Genomic DNA, 17,207 nt, shown 5'->3' with positions numbered 1-17,207 from the left:
GTCTCTTTTGAGAATTTTTTTGTTCCATATTATCTGTCACTTTACAATTTCAATGCTGCATTAATTGCTTATTTTTCAATTTTACCCTTATTAACTCTATAGCACTTTTCCTGCATTAATTAATAAACAAGGGTATTTTGGTCAATTAATATCTATTATCCTAAAATCAAAACATATTTATTGAAATTCTTAAAATTTGTGTCAATGTGAAAAACGACACATATTTAGGAACGAATGGAGTATTAATTATTTATTTTGGATAAAAATAATTGCGTTCAATTATATATGTGTACTGGATAAACCTCTACTTTGACATAATAACATCAAATGTGTGTCTCAAATGATTTTAAAAGTCTTATATATATATATATATATATATATATATATATATATATATATATATATATATATATATATATATGCTCTGGGTAGATATACACTTTTGTATAATAACTTACAAATTATACGAGAGATGTAAATCATACTCAGCTGACCATGTGTGACAAGTTCCACCTAGCGATGGTTAACAAGAGAATTCAACCTCAATTAATACATGCTCACTTGCTCCGGCCAACTATTAGGCCATCCATTACGGGACTTTTCTATGTCCCTCTTATTCTGTTGGAAGATAGAGGAATACTAACATCTATAATCGCCATATAAATTACTTCTCATGATAATTATACTGTTAGTGATATTCTTTCCACCAAAGAAAAACTCAATGTTCTCTTCCCCGTTAGTACAACATCTGTTTTCTCAGTCGCTCGGAGAAAGAATTGCTCGATCATCTTTTCATTGCCAAATTTTCATCTCTAAAAATGAATTTTGTATTGATCATTTTAGAAAGAATCAATTAAAAATTGGGTTAGAAAATTGAGGGCTTAATTAGAGAGTTTAGTTAGAGATATAATTAGCAAAGGAACATGTATTTCGAATAATTTGAAGGGACAACGTAGTAAGGGAGTTTATCAAGCGATCATGAATTTCTTAAACGCTTACGAGATAGATACCTTAGTTAGAAAGCTAAACAAACAACCATGAATTTCAATAGACTTTAAAGGAGAGCTTAGTTAGAGATCTTAACAAATAATCATGACTTTCAAGAGATTTTAAATGAGAAGTGAAATAGAGAACTTATATAGAGAGTTCAATAACAACCAAGCATAAAAACAAATTTAAATGAAAGATTTCATAAATAGTTTATCACAAATATGTGTTTTAATATATGTTTTAGAGAAAACATTAGATAGAGAGCGTCACTAGTAACTCTAACAAACAAACATGTATTTCAAGTCGTTTTAAACAAGAACTTAGAGAGAGTTTTCAATTATAAACTTGAACAAACAATTTTTTATGCACTTGAAGAGAGTTTCATGATAGCTTAGATAGAAACTTTAGTTAAAGAACTTTGCAAGCAACCATGCTTTTCAAAAAGTTTTAAAATAAGAGCATAGATAAAGAGTTGAACACCAAAATGTGTTTCAAAGAGATTTTAGAGGAGAATTTATATAGAAAGCTTAGCTAAAAGATTAACAAACAAACGATTATTTCAAGTGTTTAAAAAAAAATAAAAAAAATACACAAACTCGAGAGCTCGCATGGGACTGAGTTCGTATAGAACCACGCGAGCTCTAGATTTGGTCTTTTTTTCCCCATATTTGTAATTTACGTAACAAAACAATCGTAAAATATAAAAATAACATTCGATCTGTTGTCGTCTCAGTCAGAATATGAGAATGTGCCTCCAAAAGCTTGAGAGAGTTTGAGAGAATTTAGGTTTTTGGTTTGGAAAAAGTGGTAAAAAAATGCCTGCAAATTCTAAAAGGTGTCTGCACAAATCATTTCAGTTATATTATAATTTGATTAATTAGTAAAATCTAACAAATAAGTCTGAAGAATTCGTCGAGTTTGGTTCGTCTCAGAGCATCTCCGACCGGTCGCTATATCGCCATTTTTTCATCTAATTTAGGTGTTTTTAGCCTCCCACCCGAAATTCCTATATCACTATTACACCTAAAATTATGGAGATTTGGTTTTAGCCTCCCACCGTGGTCAACTTCTATATATCACCATATACTCAAATCCTATTTTTCCACCAAATTTTTTGGTGAATGAATTTTCATCTCCCACCGGTCCACCATTTTCCTATTTTTTCCACCAAATCCTATTTTTCCTACCAAATATAGAGGCGAAAATAGGATTTGGTGTAATTAACACCATTTTGTTAAGTAGCATATAAAATGACGACTTTAACTAATTGCACCTGATTACCAACTTATTAGCATATTTATCGTAAATACTAGGGGTATGCACGAGCCAATCTCGCCTCTTTTGGCAGGCTCGAGCTCGAGTCTATTTTGTTGAGCTCGAGCTCATGCCATTTTGTCGAGCTCATGCCATTTTGTCGAGCTCGAGCTCGAGCCTAAGCTCATTTTGTAGTTTTTTTTAATATTTTGTTTTTCAAAAATATTTAAAAAAAGAACAAAATAAACAAAATTTTTGTAATTATATATATATTTTATTATGTATATTTTATTTTTATTTGTTTCTATAATATTTTATATTATTATACATTATTTAAATAAAAATATATAAAAAAAATAAAGAAAATAATAATAAATAAGGCTCACGAGCCGCTAACAACTAAAAACTGGCTAAAGCTCGAGCTCGAGCTCAAAAACTCGAGTTTGAGTTCGAGTTTCTCTCGAGCCGGCTCATCGAGCTCACGAGTCGGCTCGGCTCGTTTACCACCCCTAGTAAGTACATTGGTGTTAATTTCTTTATTAGTTTTTAAAATATAAATACATTTGTTATTTTTAATTAATTTGTATATTTGTTTTGGTATCAATGTTGATTAGTTCATTTATTTACTTAATTAATATGCTAATTGCTATTAATAAAATATAACAATCAACAATATAATATTAACGAAACACACTTTAATTAATAAAACACAGGATAAGACATTTGAATTGAAAATATAATTTTTTAAATTATGTAGTTAAAAAACATTATTACTTAATACTGGATCTATAATTAATATTTTATGAAATAAAATATAATAAAATTACGATTAACATTAGATTTATAATTTTGGGCATATACGGTGAAATGTCATGGGAGACCAAACCAAATCTCATTTTCTATAAGGGTGAAATGGTCAAATGGTGAAACATTATTATTTTAATATTTGGTCTACATTTTGGTGAAACCCATTGGAGACCAAAAGTACGATTTTTCCACCAAAAATGGTGAAAAGGTAAAATTGTGTACTACCAGTGAGAAATGAACCAATTTTTTCACCACAATGGTGAAAATGGTTGAAGATGCTCTCAATTAGACAATTGAAGTTCTTTTGAGCTTAGAATAAAAACCAAGATCAATCATAATTCACGAAACGGGAAAATATGTATCACATATCACTAGGGGTGCAAGTTGGAACGGAATGTCCAATTTCCGCCGGTTCCGATCCGAAAAGTTCCGATTTTGGAACAACTTTTTTCATTCCGACTTCCGAAATTCCGATTTCCGAATTTTTTCGATTTTTTTGGATTGGAATTGGAATTATATAAAATATATTTGGAATTTCCGATTTCCGATCCGATTTAATTCCGATATTATTTCCGATTTTTTTCCGAAAAATACACCTATAAATAATATATTTTATATTATACTTATTTTCCAAAACAATACGCCTATAAGTTTTGTTTTAGGATTTTGACATAATGAATTGTTGTTAAAAGTTTTATTGGATATTATGTTGTGTTTATATTTATTTAATTTTTTGAACTAAAATTTAGTAATTATTAGTTTTACTTTTATCGATGTGGATGTTCTTATTTTTTTTTAAATATGAACATCCTAGAAAATTTGGGCTAAGTTTTGAAATTTTAAAGCTTATGTGATTTCCGATTTTTTTCCGAAATTCCGAAATTTCCGGGTCTTTTGGAATTAGAATGAATTTTTAGATTCCGAAATTTTTGGAATTGGAATTGGAATCGATTTTGTACTTCCGATTTTTTTTGAAAATTTTCCGAAAAGGCTAATTTCGATTCGATTCATCCGACTTTCACCCCTACATATCACTGATACTAAATTCATTGGAAAACATAAATTAGCATTCTTGTAAGTTTCGTAGATAAATTAGGATGTTTTTTACGTCAACTTCAAAACATGTGCTTGCTAATATATAAAGCAAACTAATCAACGTGATTCTACAGTATAGTCAGAAATTAAATCCAAATTATACATTGAATTTAAAAAAAAAAAAAAAAAACTCTATGAATATAAATATTTATCAAAGTATTGAATACTATTTCTTTCGGTCATGATCAGTTATATTTGTTGAATAACAACTCAACCAAAAATTTAAGTTTTAAGTAAGACATACAATCATTTTATATTTATATTAACGTAGCGGACCAAAATTTCTTCTTACAAGTACAGTTCTTATCAGACGTAAGAGATTATCAGAATTAATTTCTTCTTACAAGTACAGTTCTTATTCAATTATTTATGCAAATTGTTTATTTTACCCCCAACATTTCTTTTGTGAGTTTATTGGGAATCCTTAGATCAAAGACATGTTAAGCATTTTCCTGAAATAAATTTTAATTTATTGGCAGTTATCAATTGGGAAAGGACGATTTTGCATGCAACTCCAAATTTTAATAAGAAAAGAAAAGAACGAAAAAAAGAAAAGAGAAACAAATAATAATATCAACTATATCAGTCATCTTTCAAATTGTCGTGCATGTACAAATAATAATATTCCAAAACAAAAATAATAAGTAATTAAATGAAAATGAACAAATGAATGTATATATATATATATATTAATTACAATCCTCATTCATCTCAAAATAAAAGGTTTGAGAGATACACATAAAGAATCAACTCTATAGAGCGAGCTTTATCAACATGAATGCATAATAATGTTACCAATTTCACAAATTAATTTTCTAGTTGAAAATTAAAATAATAAATTAATGATCACAAAATAAAAAAAGAAAATAAAAAAAGAAAGAAAGAAAGAAAACTAACTAAATCAATAATGGCAATCAACCAAAGGAGTGGCGGAGAAGACAATAACTTGTTCTTTGGGTGCAAAAGGAAACTTTGATTCCGCCGCCACCGCCGCCGCCGGTTGCTCTTCTTCCGGTGCAGCTGGGAGATTAAGGTCTAAGGACAACAACATATTCCTCTGCCTCTTCACTTCTGGATGCTGATCACCATGCCCGCTGCCGCTAATTGACGCCGCCGGAATTGGTCTGTGGCGCCGCATGTGGCCGCCCAAGGCCTGGCCGGAGGCGAACTCCGCCCCACACAAAGAGCACTCGTGAACCCTCCTAGTAGTAGTAGTACTCTTATGCCTCGTTTGGTTGCCAAGATAAATGTTGCTGTTATTATTATTATTATTATCGGAGATTTGAATTGATCTCTGATAATATTCATCCACCGCTGTAATTGTAATTGGCTTACTACTGGGTTTCTTGTGGCTCGCCCGGTGACCGCCCAGTGCTTGGAACGAAGAGAAACTCTTGTCGCACGTTTTGCACTGGTATACATCCATCGCCGCCGCAGCCGGCGGCGGCGGTTGAGGTGGCAATGGCATCCTTTGTCTTTGACCTCTAGCTAGTAGAATCAAACAGTTGGCCATATCTTGTTCCTCGTCGTGGGTGAGTTCACCTGAGTCGGAAAGGGAGGGGGTTGTGCGATCAGAAACTTCGTCACTCGTAACACCACCACCACCAGCGGCGGCGGCGGTGGCGGTGCTGGATGAGCTAGTGGTGGGGGCCATGGTAGTTAATTCAAGGGAGGAGGGGGGGCGGGGACGCTTGGTTCGCTTTCCCTTGAGCATAACTACTTGATCTTCTAGATCGGCCTGTAGGAACATACTTTAATTTGGAGGAGTTGTTTTTTTTGTGCTTTCTCTCACTTTATTTGTTTCACTTTTCTCCCAACTAAAATGTCAGAAAAGGAAACACAAAGAGGTGGGACAAAGAGTGGAGTTGAAGTTACTATATATATATATATACACACACATATATAGATATGTATGAGAGAGAGAGAGAGAGAGAGAGAGAGAGAGAGAGAGAGAGAGAGAGAGAGAGAGAGAGAGAGAGAAGTGTGTTATAAAGTGAAAAGAAAACCCGTGAAAATGTATTTTCACTGATGATCTTCTTTTCTTGTCCTTACAGCTCAGGAACTAATTTACATGTGTATATGTTTACTATACGCAGGAAGCTTGTCCAAGTGACAAACACAAATTAAATATATTTGTGTATATATGGGGTAAATTGCGACCACCCATCAGGTAAGACCAAACTACGAAAAACTCCTTCTATTTGGGTAATTACAACCACTTGTTCATTTCTGAATCTTTTAATTACACGTTTATTTTTACGGTGTCAAATTCAAAAGAATCTTCTAAATTCCATGGAATTTTCTCTAGTTTGTACTCGTTTTGTGCAAAAATACGGTTTTTTCTGATGTACCGCAATCTGATATTTACAAGCAAAGAGACACATACACATACATCTGACGATCATCATCTTGTTTCAAAATGTGAAGCTCGAATGGGGTAAAAATATTCCACATAATCTAGTAAATTCCACAAACAAAATTCAACACCTCACAGATGGGCGTACGTGTAAGAAATTAAAATTCATAACTGAGAGGGTTATTGTAAGTACTCAAACATGAACGGTTATGATCATAATTTGATCTCGCATAATTTACCGTAAAAATAATATGCGGCGGAAAGGAGAGGGAATCGGTTGGCTTGGAAGCAAACACGGTAAACTAAAAGGGAAGGAATGGTTGTTTGTAGAGATGAGAATTGGAGTGCAAGGCTGGCTGGCACCCCACACAATTTCCGCTGTAATACCTTCACCGCCCCCCACTACTTCCCCCGCCCCCCTTCTTTCTCTCTCTCTTTATTTTATTTTATTTTTCTTTATTATTAATTATTTTATGTACCACTCCATTACTCTACATTTCTTAACCAATAACATTACCTCAATTGTTTAATCTCAATATGCTAGTTGTCCTTTCATTTACAACTTCATGTATATTAAAATATTCCTACTAAATCATTGCACCAAAAGTCAGCTAATTAATTAGTATACTTACTGAACAACTTCTGATCTTACTGCTTAATTTACATATAAAACTTGGGGTTTTTTGCAACTAATTATAAAAATTAAGAACAGTATTCATCAGAAGTTGATGTGTTTGTAAATAATTTTTGTTTTCTTTTGGTTATTTTGGTAAAATATCTAAAGTAACCTAAACAATTGAATACAATATTGATAAGGAAAATAAGGTTAAAAATATCAAATGCACATTTGTTATTTAGTTATGAAGTGCTTTTAGATTGGAGAAGTAGCTCCAAGGGTGTTTATGAGATCAATAAGCCTTAAAAAGTTGAATGTATTTAGAGAAACATAAGCAAAAGTTGAATTTACCAGTAATCACTTTGCAAACACCGCCTAACTATATAGTAATCGTGTGAAATTTACCTAATGCACCTTGAGTAGCTGGGGTACGTTTGGTTCTCTATTTTCAATTTTTTTTTTAAGAAAAAGAAAAGAAAAAGAAAGTTATAATGTTTGTAGTCTACAGTAGAGATCAACTGTGTACTAGTAAGTGGATTAGCACCCCCTAATCATGCCGGGTACCATAATTAATTAAATTAATGTGCAGACTAGTAATTAATGCTTTTAGCCAATGATTAGAGTTGGTAAAGTATGGAATAAAAGCATGTTCTCTTTGTTAAATGGAAGACTTTATCAATTATTTTTTGGCTCCAATTAATGATCCAATTAATACATTGTGTTTCATATAATCCACTACAGTATTACTATCCAATATCCATATACATTGTCAATGTATTATAATTTATAAGATAGATGAATTAATATTGAGGGAGAGCTGTCACCAATTATAAAACATGGGACGCTTTTATTAATTAATGTTTAAAGAAAGAGATTAAATTCTGAGCGGATCAGCCGATATTTAATATAAATCGGATTTCATTAACTTTTTGACATGTGGCACTCTTAAGTCTTAAGTCTTAACTCTTAATAAATTACGCTCATTATAATTAGGGTTAGAGGGGTTACGGGTTATGATGAGGTTTTTTTTTTCCAATTATTAGAATCCTAACTATATTTTTAATTAAATTATCCACGTGTCAATCATCCTATGCATCCGATTTTCGTATTAAAACATGCCATCCAATCTAAATTTGCACCATTAAAGAAATATCTAAAAATTCATTCTTTTTATGACATATCAACAAAATTCAAATTAGTATTGGAAGGAAGTGCTAAATAATTTAATTTTGTCTTTCCTTTACCTCTTGAGGTAAAATTGATAGAAAATTTATTATAGTCCGATAAGGAATGAACTAACGTTTGGAGCAAGTGAGCATGCGTTAATTGACCCAAATTCGAAATCTCTTACCAACAGTTGCTAGATGGAGCTTATCAGACATAATTAGTCTAGTGTGACTTTCGTCTCTCGTATAACTTTCAAGCTATTATACGAGAGTATAAGTTTATCAATGCAGATGCGGGTTCCTTCCTCATAAAAAAAGGATAAAAAGAAAAGTTTTTTATATACAAATAGAACCAATCTTGGTCCGCATTTGAACATTATCTTTTTCGTAACTAATTAACAAAATTATATGATATGATGAGCGAGTAAATCACATATATACAGGGGTGGACTCAAATCCATTCTCAATTTATAATTTGTCATTTATATTATACATATATCTATTTAATCCATTCAAGTTTTACTAATTAGCCCACCTAAAATCTAAATTAATGCAAAAAGAACTCTTAAAAAAATTTTTTCTTTTTTGCTTTTCCGATCCCATTTTTGGTTTTTATCACAAAAAAATTGTAATTTTTTTTTTCAGGAGCAGTGCCCCCCCCCCCCCCCCCCCCCCCCGAAAACCTCTTTGTAATAAATTTTTGTACTCACCACTGCATATATATACAGTAATTGCTTATTATTATTACATCAAATACTTGTCGGACTAAGGGATGAGGGTCTGGGGACGAGAGATTTCGTCTTTTGTATAAGTAATTGCTTATTATATACGTACATAAAACATTGGACGATTAGTAGTGGAATTATATCCATCCATCCATTACAAAAAAGATGAAAAGCTAGAGCATATATCCATCCATTTATAATCCGTCGTCATTGAACAAGACATAAAAAATAGCGAAAATGTAGAGAAGTGACAAAATTATTTTTTTAATAAAATAACCAAGCACCAAGACCACTACATATATATTGAGATATAATTATATAAATAATTCCTCTTAACAATTTTAGTTAATATAATATATATAAAGTATATTGGCGTATATTTAACTATACGTATACTCTACGAGAATGTTGGGGGCACGTAATTGTCTTGTAGTATGCTGTATGCCAGCATACATACATATATAATTTAGGTGAAGTACGTAAAATAATTTAATTTTTATTCTTTCCTTTGTGCCAAAAAGTAAAAAAAAGAAAAAAAAAAAAAAAAGCACTGAAACCATTGTTAAGACTTTAGTGCTTGGTAGAATTAAGGTATTCTTTTGTCGTACTCTATAATTCGTGTATATATAGAGAGCATCCTAGGTAGCAATATATATATATGGTAAATTACACTCACACCCCTGAGGTATGTTTAAATAACTTTAAGCTCCATGTGGTATCGATAATTACACTTACCCCCTTGAAACGTAGTTATAAACTCTAATGGGATAATGCATTGGATACGTTATTAATAGAGTTCTAATGGACTATTGGTTTCAGGAAGTGGTGGAGACAACAAAGAGTTATGAGTGATTAAAAATATTGCGGGAGCCATGTCACCCCATAACTCTATGTTATCTCCACCACTAGATAAAAGTAATACTCCATTAGAACCCTATCGGAATAATGTATCCAATGCATTATTCCGTTAGAGTTTCTAACTATGTTTCAGGGGGTGAGTGTAATTATCGATACAATAGGGACCTTAAAATTATTTAAGCATACCACAGGGTGTGGGTGTAATTTACCCACATATATATATATATATATATATATATATATATATATATATATATATATATATATATATATATATATATATATATATATATATATATATATATATATATATATATATATATATATATATATATATAATACTATAATATTGTACACCGTCATTTTTTCAAGCATTGAAGAAAGGAAGAACGAGCAAGAATGTCGGTGAAGTGTTTTGTATCTTACGTTAGTTTTAATAATATTAATGTATGATTGTTTTTGTTGAGGTGCAGTACTTCAATATTTTTCACATTGTCTAACTATTGTCTATTAGTATTAGAAAAGTCAGGGTTTATAGATAATAGATGGATTAATCTTCGTTGGTATGAGGCATAAAGTCATGAATTAAATTTTTCATTCCGATTTTTCCGCGGGAAAAATTGTATCTAAATCGAAAGTAGATATAAATTTTTTGGAATTTCAAATTTCGATCAAAAATTCCGAATTTTTCCAAAAAAAAATAAATTCCGAATTATTAGCCAAACCGAGCCTTGGATGTAGTTAAGGGGACGACTAATACAAATACAATTTATTTCTCACTTCAATACTATTAAATTAAAAATAAATAATAAATAGGTAATTGTTGTAAAATGACGTATTTAATATAGCTCTTGGATTGATAATTGTGGAATAAAGTACGCCCAAGAATGACAAGAATTGAGAAACAAAAAAAGAAAAAACATGAGACTATATGTAGGAGAAATTGGTGTGTTTAGGAGAGGGAAGATTCTCACTTATATATATGTGTAAAACTACCACGAGGGTAAAAGTAGTGGACTAGTTAGTAGTTACCCATATTTAATATAGTATGTATAACAATAATAAATTTATAATACATTAATATCCTTAAGAAAAATAATACCACATAAATATTAAAAATCTAAATTTTCTTTTGTTAATGTCATACTCACAAAACCCTCATACATCTCCTCCTTTCCAAACCCCCTTCTTGTTATGTTTCCACTCGAAAAATCTTACAGAAACTCAGAAATATTGTTCGACAAATCAAACATAAATAAACAGATATGAATAAGAATGAAAGATTGAAAGATAATATAGAATAAAACACAGCTCAGTCTTTCAAACCGATTCACACCAGAGATACATAGAGATCTCAAATCTTACACACACAGAGACTAAGATTGCACCAACAGAGAACATATATCTCTCTCTCTCAAACCCTAACCCACCCAGATCAGAGGTATGACCAAGAAAACGAGGCACTCAACAGCTCACCCACTCACCACAGACCCAACTCACAGAAGAGAGGGGTAAGTAAGGGTTTGAAACTAGGATTTTTCTCTAGGTCTTACCTTCTGCCACTTCAATCCCCACATTAAATAGATGCTCCAGTCAAAGGTAACCGTTGAAGGGACCACCACTGGGACAAGCACGACCAAGGACGACGGCGTTTGGTCCATGGTTGCTGGAGCAAAAGGAGTAAAAAGCAGAAGGGGACAAATGGGAAGAACATAGGCTGTCTAGGGCACAAAACGGGAAAGGAGAGTACAAGGGGAGAGGGAGAGTCAGAAAGAGTTAATGGCCATGATCAAATGGATTAATCCAACGGCTCATATTAATCCTTCCAGCATATTCCCACAAGTGGGCTTTTTCACTGATGGGCCATTCTTTAGTAATGTGTGTGTGTAAGTAATAGTGAGATTGGGCTACAAGCCCTAAACACATTGGGCCACAACCTTAACAAATCTCCACCTTGGACCAAAGTGTATCATTAGTGAATTTATGGTTTTTTATGGAAGTCATCATTGTTGTTTTCGATATACCTGTAAAACACAAAGTAATACCAGTACATCTTTCTGATTTCACACAGAAAGTCAGAGGTAAGTCACACAGAATTATACATTTACACAAAATGCAGAATTGAAATCACACAGATTGCAGTTCACAGAGAAAAGTATGCATAAAAGCAATCACAAAGAAAGCAAATAAACATTAGTCACACAGACTGTAACAAGAAAAGCACACAACCGTTTAATCTTGAGATTTTAGGTTCAAGTTTTTCAAACAAGAACGAAATTTCTCAACGAGTAAGCACTTAGTCCCCACATCAGCAGGGTTGAACTGTGATGGGATATTCTCAAGATCAATAACCCTTCCTACACAATTCTCCTAATGAAATGAAATTTGATCTCAATATGTTTGGTTCTATCATGGAAGACAGGGTTTTTGCACAATCGGATACCATATTGACTATCAGAAAAAACTATCACTTTGTTTCTCAAGAAATCAATTTCAAGCAATAGACCTTTCAGCCAGATAGCTTCTTTAAAAGCTTCTGTAATAGCTACATACTCTGCCTCTGTAGTAGACAGAGCAACAATCCTTTGAAGCTGAGATTTCCAGCTGACACAGGAACCATTTAAAGTAAACACATAAGAAGTGGAGGATTTTCTGCTATCTCTGTCATTGGCAAAATTAGAATCGACATACGCACAGAGTTCACTATCAGTTTTACACCTAGAAAACAGCAAGCCAGTTTTAACAGATCCTTTTGAATATCTAAGAAACCATTTAAGAGCCTCCCAATGAGGCAAACCTGGATTAGACATATACCTACTAAGATAACTCACTGAATAAGCAATATATGGCCTAGTGCTAACCACCAAATACATAACAGACCCTATAGCATTAGCATGTGGCACATTCTTCATTTCAGAAATTTCAGGTTCAGTCTTGGGAGACTGTTCATTACTTATCATAAAGTGAGCAGCAAGAGGAACAAATACAGGTTTTAAAGATTACATAGAAAAAATTTCAAGGATTTTTTCAGTATAAGAAGATTGATTTAGAAACAATGAACAACATTTTCTATCTCTGATTATATCCATGCCAAGTATCCTTTTAGCATTACCAAGCAATTTCATGTCAAATCATCTCCAAGATATTTAATAACATGATTAATTGTTTTAATGCAAGGACGAGCTGATAAAAGAGCGAGAAGCGGCTTGCACCCCTCGGACACCACCTCGGGTGTCGGGGAATCTAATAGAAAGTAGGTGGGGAAAACCTCGGAAAAAGGGGGCCGGAGAAAGAAAAATCTCTGAGGCCAATTCTAGACTTTATTTGATAATCCACTAAAAAGGCCCAGTTTGGGGTGAGAGGTCAAGTGAAAAAAACCTGAAGGGGAATGATTTATAACGAACGCAGAGTGAAATAAATCACCCGTGGGGTCAAGGCCTGCTTCGAGACAAATCATAAAAAAGGCGGACATAAACTTAATAGAGTTGGGGAGAAATTGGTTAAGGGGGACTTTATATTTATTCGCCACCTCGAGAAATAAAGGATGAATGGGTAGGGATAACCCCGCGAGAAATTGGTCCAGATACCAAGTGTTGAAACCGAGAGGAGGATGTAGGGAATCTTGGAAAGAATCTGGAAGAGCTATATAGTATAACACATCTAAACCCTGTCGCAGAAGTAGATCGGCTATATCATCGGCAGTCAAAATTGATTTGACAGAAGTGGAAGGGATATGTAGGGTGGGTTACCTCGATTTGGATTCACGCAAGATCTCGCGACCCTTGGACAAGGGAACGGCGGGAGTTCCGTCTATCTCATCAGTTTACCTCGGACTTTTGAAGTCACCGTTTTCTTGCTTTTCTTCGGTATGGTGGCGCGTGGTAAGACAACCACAGGGGGCGGGGGAAGGTTCTCCCCAGAAGAAGAAGCCATAGGTACCGGGAGAAAAAATGAACAATAAAGAAGCCAAAGCAAGGAATAAAAGTACCTGGAAAAGGGGGGGAAAGCTGGGAGACTTGCCGGAAAAGGGATAACGCACGCCGGAGGAGGAGCGGAAAAATGAAGGAAATGGCAGGAGGAAGAAGAGCGGAAAGAAATGAGAAAGAAGGAGAGAGGTTTTTATAAAGGGGGGAGGGGGTAAAGAAAAGACGGCTGCACAGATACCTAGGCCAACCCACGCGTCGCATTTAATGCGAAAAGACATGTCTCATCAAGGGGGGAGCCGCAGCTTGGGGAAGCGCAATTGACCCCTCTATTTAAAAAAAAAAGAGAAAAAGCAAAGGAGAGAAAATAAATAATAAAATAATATGATATATACATAAACGAATAATATTTCCAGAGGGTCCTTGTTTCAAGATTTCATAAACCTACTCGCGAAATACTTTAGCTTGTTTCCCACGAGTGGGGGACTAGTTGATTCGGTAAAATCAATATCTTGGTCCGTTAATGAGGATGGCCCAACAAGGGCCCAATAGGAAGACTCCCACAAGGCCCAGCTTAGATGCGAGAGGAGGACGCCCCTCGCTAGCGAGGAAGAAGAGCTTGACTTCTCGTAAGCGAGAGGTCCGACATAGCCGCCTTGCATTTAATACATGTCCCCTCATGTGTCAGGAATATCAAGGAATATGCAGCCTTGGGAATATGTAGCACACAACACTGTTCCTTGAAGAGACAAGTTAAGCTCAATTGAATCTTTATTTGGAGTCCGAAATAATTTGATTAGACGGGTTAAATTAGAGTAAAATCCGGATTCATATCCGGACTTTTTCTATAAATAGTCAAAAATCCGATAAGCAAAGGTACGCATCCATAATTAAAAAAATAGCTTATTAACTTGCGAGAGCATCTTACATCAAAGAAACCTACTAACTTTGCTGTTGGAGTGCTAACTCCGCCACAAGTCCGGTTTCTCTTTTTCTGATCTTATTTTGCAAAACCCGATATAGAGGAAGAATTCGGTCAAAATAATATCAACGGAGTCGACAGAATCAGTGCACATTTTACATATTCTTAGTGGGTTTAGTTTATGAATGCGGAACGTATAATATTCTTCTTCAAATCTCTTTTTTTTAATATGATATTCTTTGTTCAAATTATCAAATATCATAATATACAAATTTTATAATAATAAAAATAAAAATAATATAAAAATAAAAAAGAAGAAAATGAATTCAATCTGAGCTCAAGCTTGACAAACTCGATTCGAGATCGAACTTCGAAAATGGAAGCTCGATGAACTTGTCGCCAGATTTAACTTGAGCTCTAGCTCGATAAATATGTCAAACTCGTCTCATTTATACCCCTATTCAAAGAACCCCTATTCAAAGAAGTCCAACACTCTAACATAGTCGACAAGTAGTGCGTAAGCTCAATGAACCCATTGTTGGGGTAGCCGCATTTCCTAATCTAAGAACGAGGATAAGATTTCTAACCAACCAATACATATTCGGACGATCCACTAAATATTGCTTTAGGCGCCCATCAAACCTATGTTGAGTCCGCCAAATTTTATCCTACTTTTTTTTCATTAATTTTCAGCCCTTTTGATGCATAGAGGTCGATCGTTACCTATATTTTCCGTCCAAAAGTAACACGAATCTAAATAAATTTCCCTCTTTCTTTAAAGGGGGAATTTACTTTCCTCTCTTTGCCTATATGGATGAACATATACAAGATGTAGTAAAGCACATCTTTTCAATTAAGTACTGAATTCCATAGCCTATTATACATCCAATGCTCGGAAATGACTGCATATGATGAAAATATTACTTATAAAATATTAACTCTAATAAGAGAAAAAAAAATCATAACTTAATTAAGTGCATAATTCTCCATGTTCCCTCAAAAAATCATAAATCAACAAGGAATTGAGATTATCTAATGTAACTTTTGTTTCTCGATTATTTCGATCATAAATTTCTCATACAATTGATTGCGCTGATTCAAGTTGATGAATTAGGATCAAACGAAAAGTTATGCAACTTTCTCATACAAAATTCGACTGCGTTGATTCATGTTGTTATTTGAAAGATAATGACAATTTTTCAATGTTTGTGTTTAAAAATGTTTAAGAATTCAACTTGGATCACAGTAAAAAATTCTATTGAATTAATGACATTGTGTAGACAATAATATTGAATAAAGTAAGTAATGTAGAGTAGATCATTATTTTCTCACAAAAACTCCAATGTTTTGATACAAGTTGTTTTACATTATGATATTCGATTTGGATCATGGTCAACAATTTATTTAAATTAAAACCATCTTAATAGTGATTCGATTGAAAAAAAAAATTGAGATTCAAATCAAGTACTATTAAATATTAATTTTTGCAATTTATTTCGATCAAATCTTTCTCATACCAACTCCATTTGAAATTATTCAAGTTGTAACATATAAAAAATTCAACAAATTTTGTTAGTTGAAATTTCAACATTTTGCGTTGTCCATGCTCAAAGTCAATACGAAGTAATATAAAGAAAATAAGAATATTTTTGTTAAAAATAACTCGTGTATAGATTATAAAACAACAGCAATACGGTAGTTAAATGTTTAATACTTAGAGCCTGTTTGGCTAAGTTTATAAACTCCTAAAAACATGTTATAAGATGTTTAAAAGCTTATAATCTGTTAAAAGGTGTTTGATAAAAAATTACAAAAGATCTTATTTTTTCTAAAAAATAAGCTGTTAGGGAGCTTATAAGATGTTTTAAAAAAAAGTACATCTTCCCCACTTTTTTTTCTATAAGATCTTATTTGTTTCCTTACTCAAAATCTCAAAATACAAAATTACCCTCAAATACTTTATTATATAACATGAATACTAATAACATTTATATTTTATCAAAACATGTCTTTTTTTAATCAAGATTAATTAGTTAAAATATAATTATCATCATTATCATATTAATTGTAAAAACAAAATTATCCTCTATTTATATTTTATATGTAGATAAAAATACACAAATATTCTTATTATCTCGATAATAAATTATATTTTCTTTATCCATCAAAAGAAAATTATATTTCTTTTACAACCTTTATTTTATATTAATATATTAATGCAACAAAAAAATAAAACTTTCACAGCACCGTTTCATTAAAATATTTTATTACACTTCATTTTATTTTAAAAAATATTCAAATATCATATCAAACATACATGAAAAATTCATTTAGTTTGTTTATTATATATTTTTATATGTTTAATTTTATTTAAAAAGTTAAGTTTTAATCTTATATCTCATAGTCGATAAATATACCTGATAGAGAGAAAAAAAAGTTAATTTAAAAAAAAAAATGGCTGATGAGGTGGATGAGACATAATTGGTGATAGTGTT

General features: G+C 32.6%; 1 protein-coding gene across 1 annotated transcript; it reads right to left on the bottom strand.

Moving 5' to 3' along the window:
* Positions 1-4,885: 4,885 nt before the first annotated feature.
* On the bottom strand, positions 4,886-6,011 carry LOC105952695 (zinc finger protein ZAT5). The gene has a single exon (XM_012976280.2). The coding sequence runs from the start codon at positions 5,894-5,896 to the stop codon at positions 5,048-5,050; it is 849 nt and encodes a 282-aa protein (XP_012831734.2). The 5' UTR covers positions 5,897-6,011; the 3' UTR covers positions 4,886-5,047.
* Positions 6,012-17,207: the final 11,196 nt, after the last annotated feature.

Source organism: Erythranthe guttata, chromosome 10 (genome assembly GCF_056151865.1).
Source record: "Erythranthe guttata isolate IM_541 chromosome 10, IM_541, whole genome shotgun sequence".
NCBI classification, from domain to species: Eukaryota; Viridiplantae; Streptophyta; class Magnoliopsida; order Lamiales; family Phrymaceae; genus Erythranthe; species Erythranthe guttata.
The sequence above is the reverse complement of the archived record's forward strand: the minus strand, read 5'-3'. Positions and strand labels throughout refer to the sequence as shown.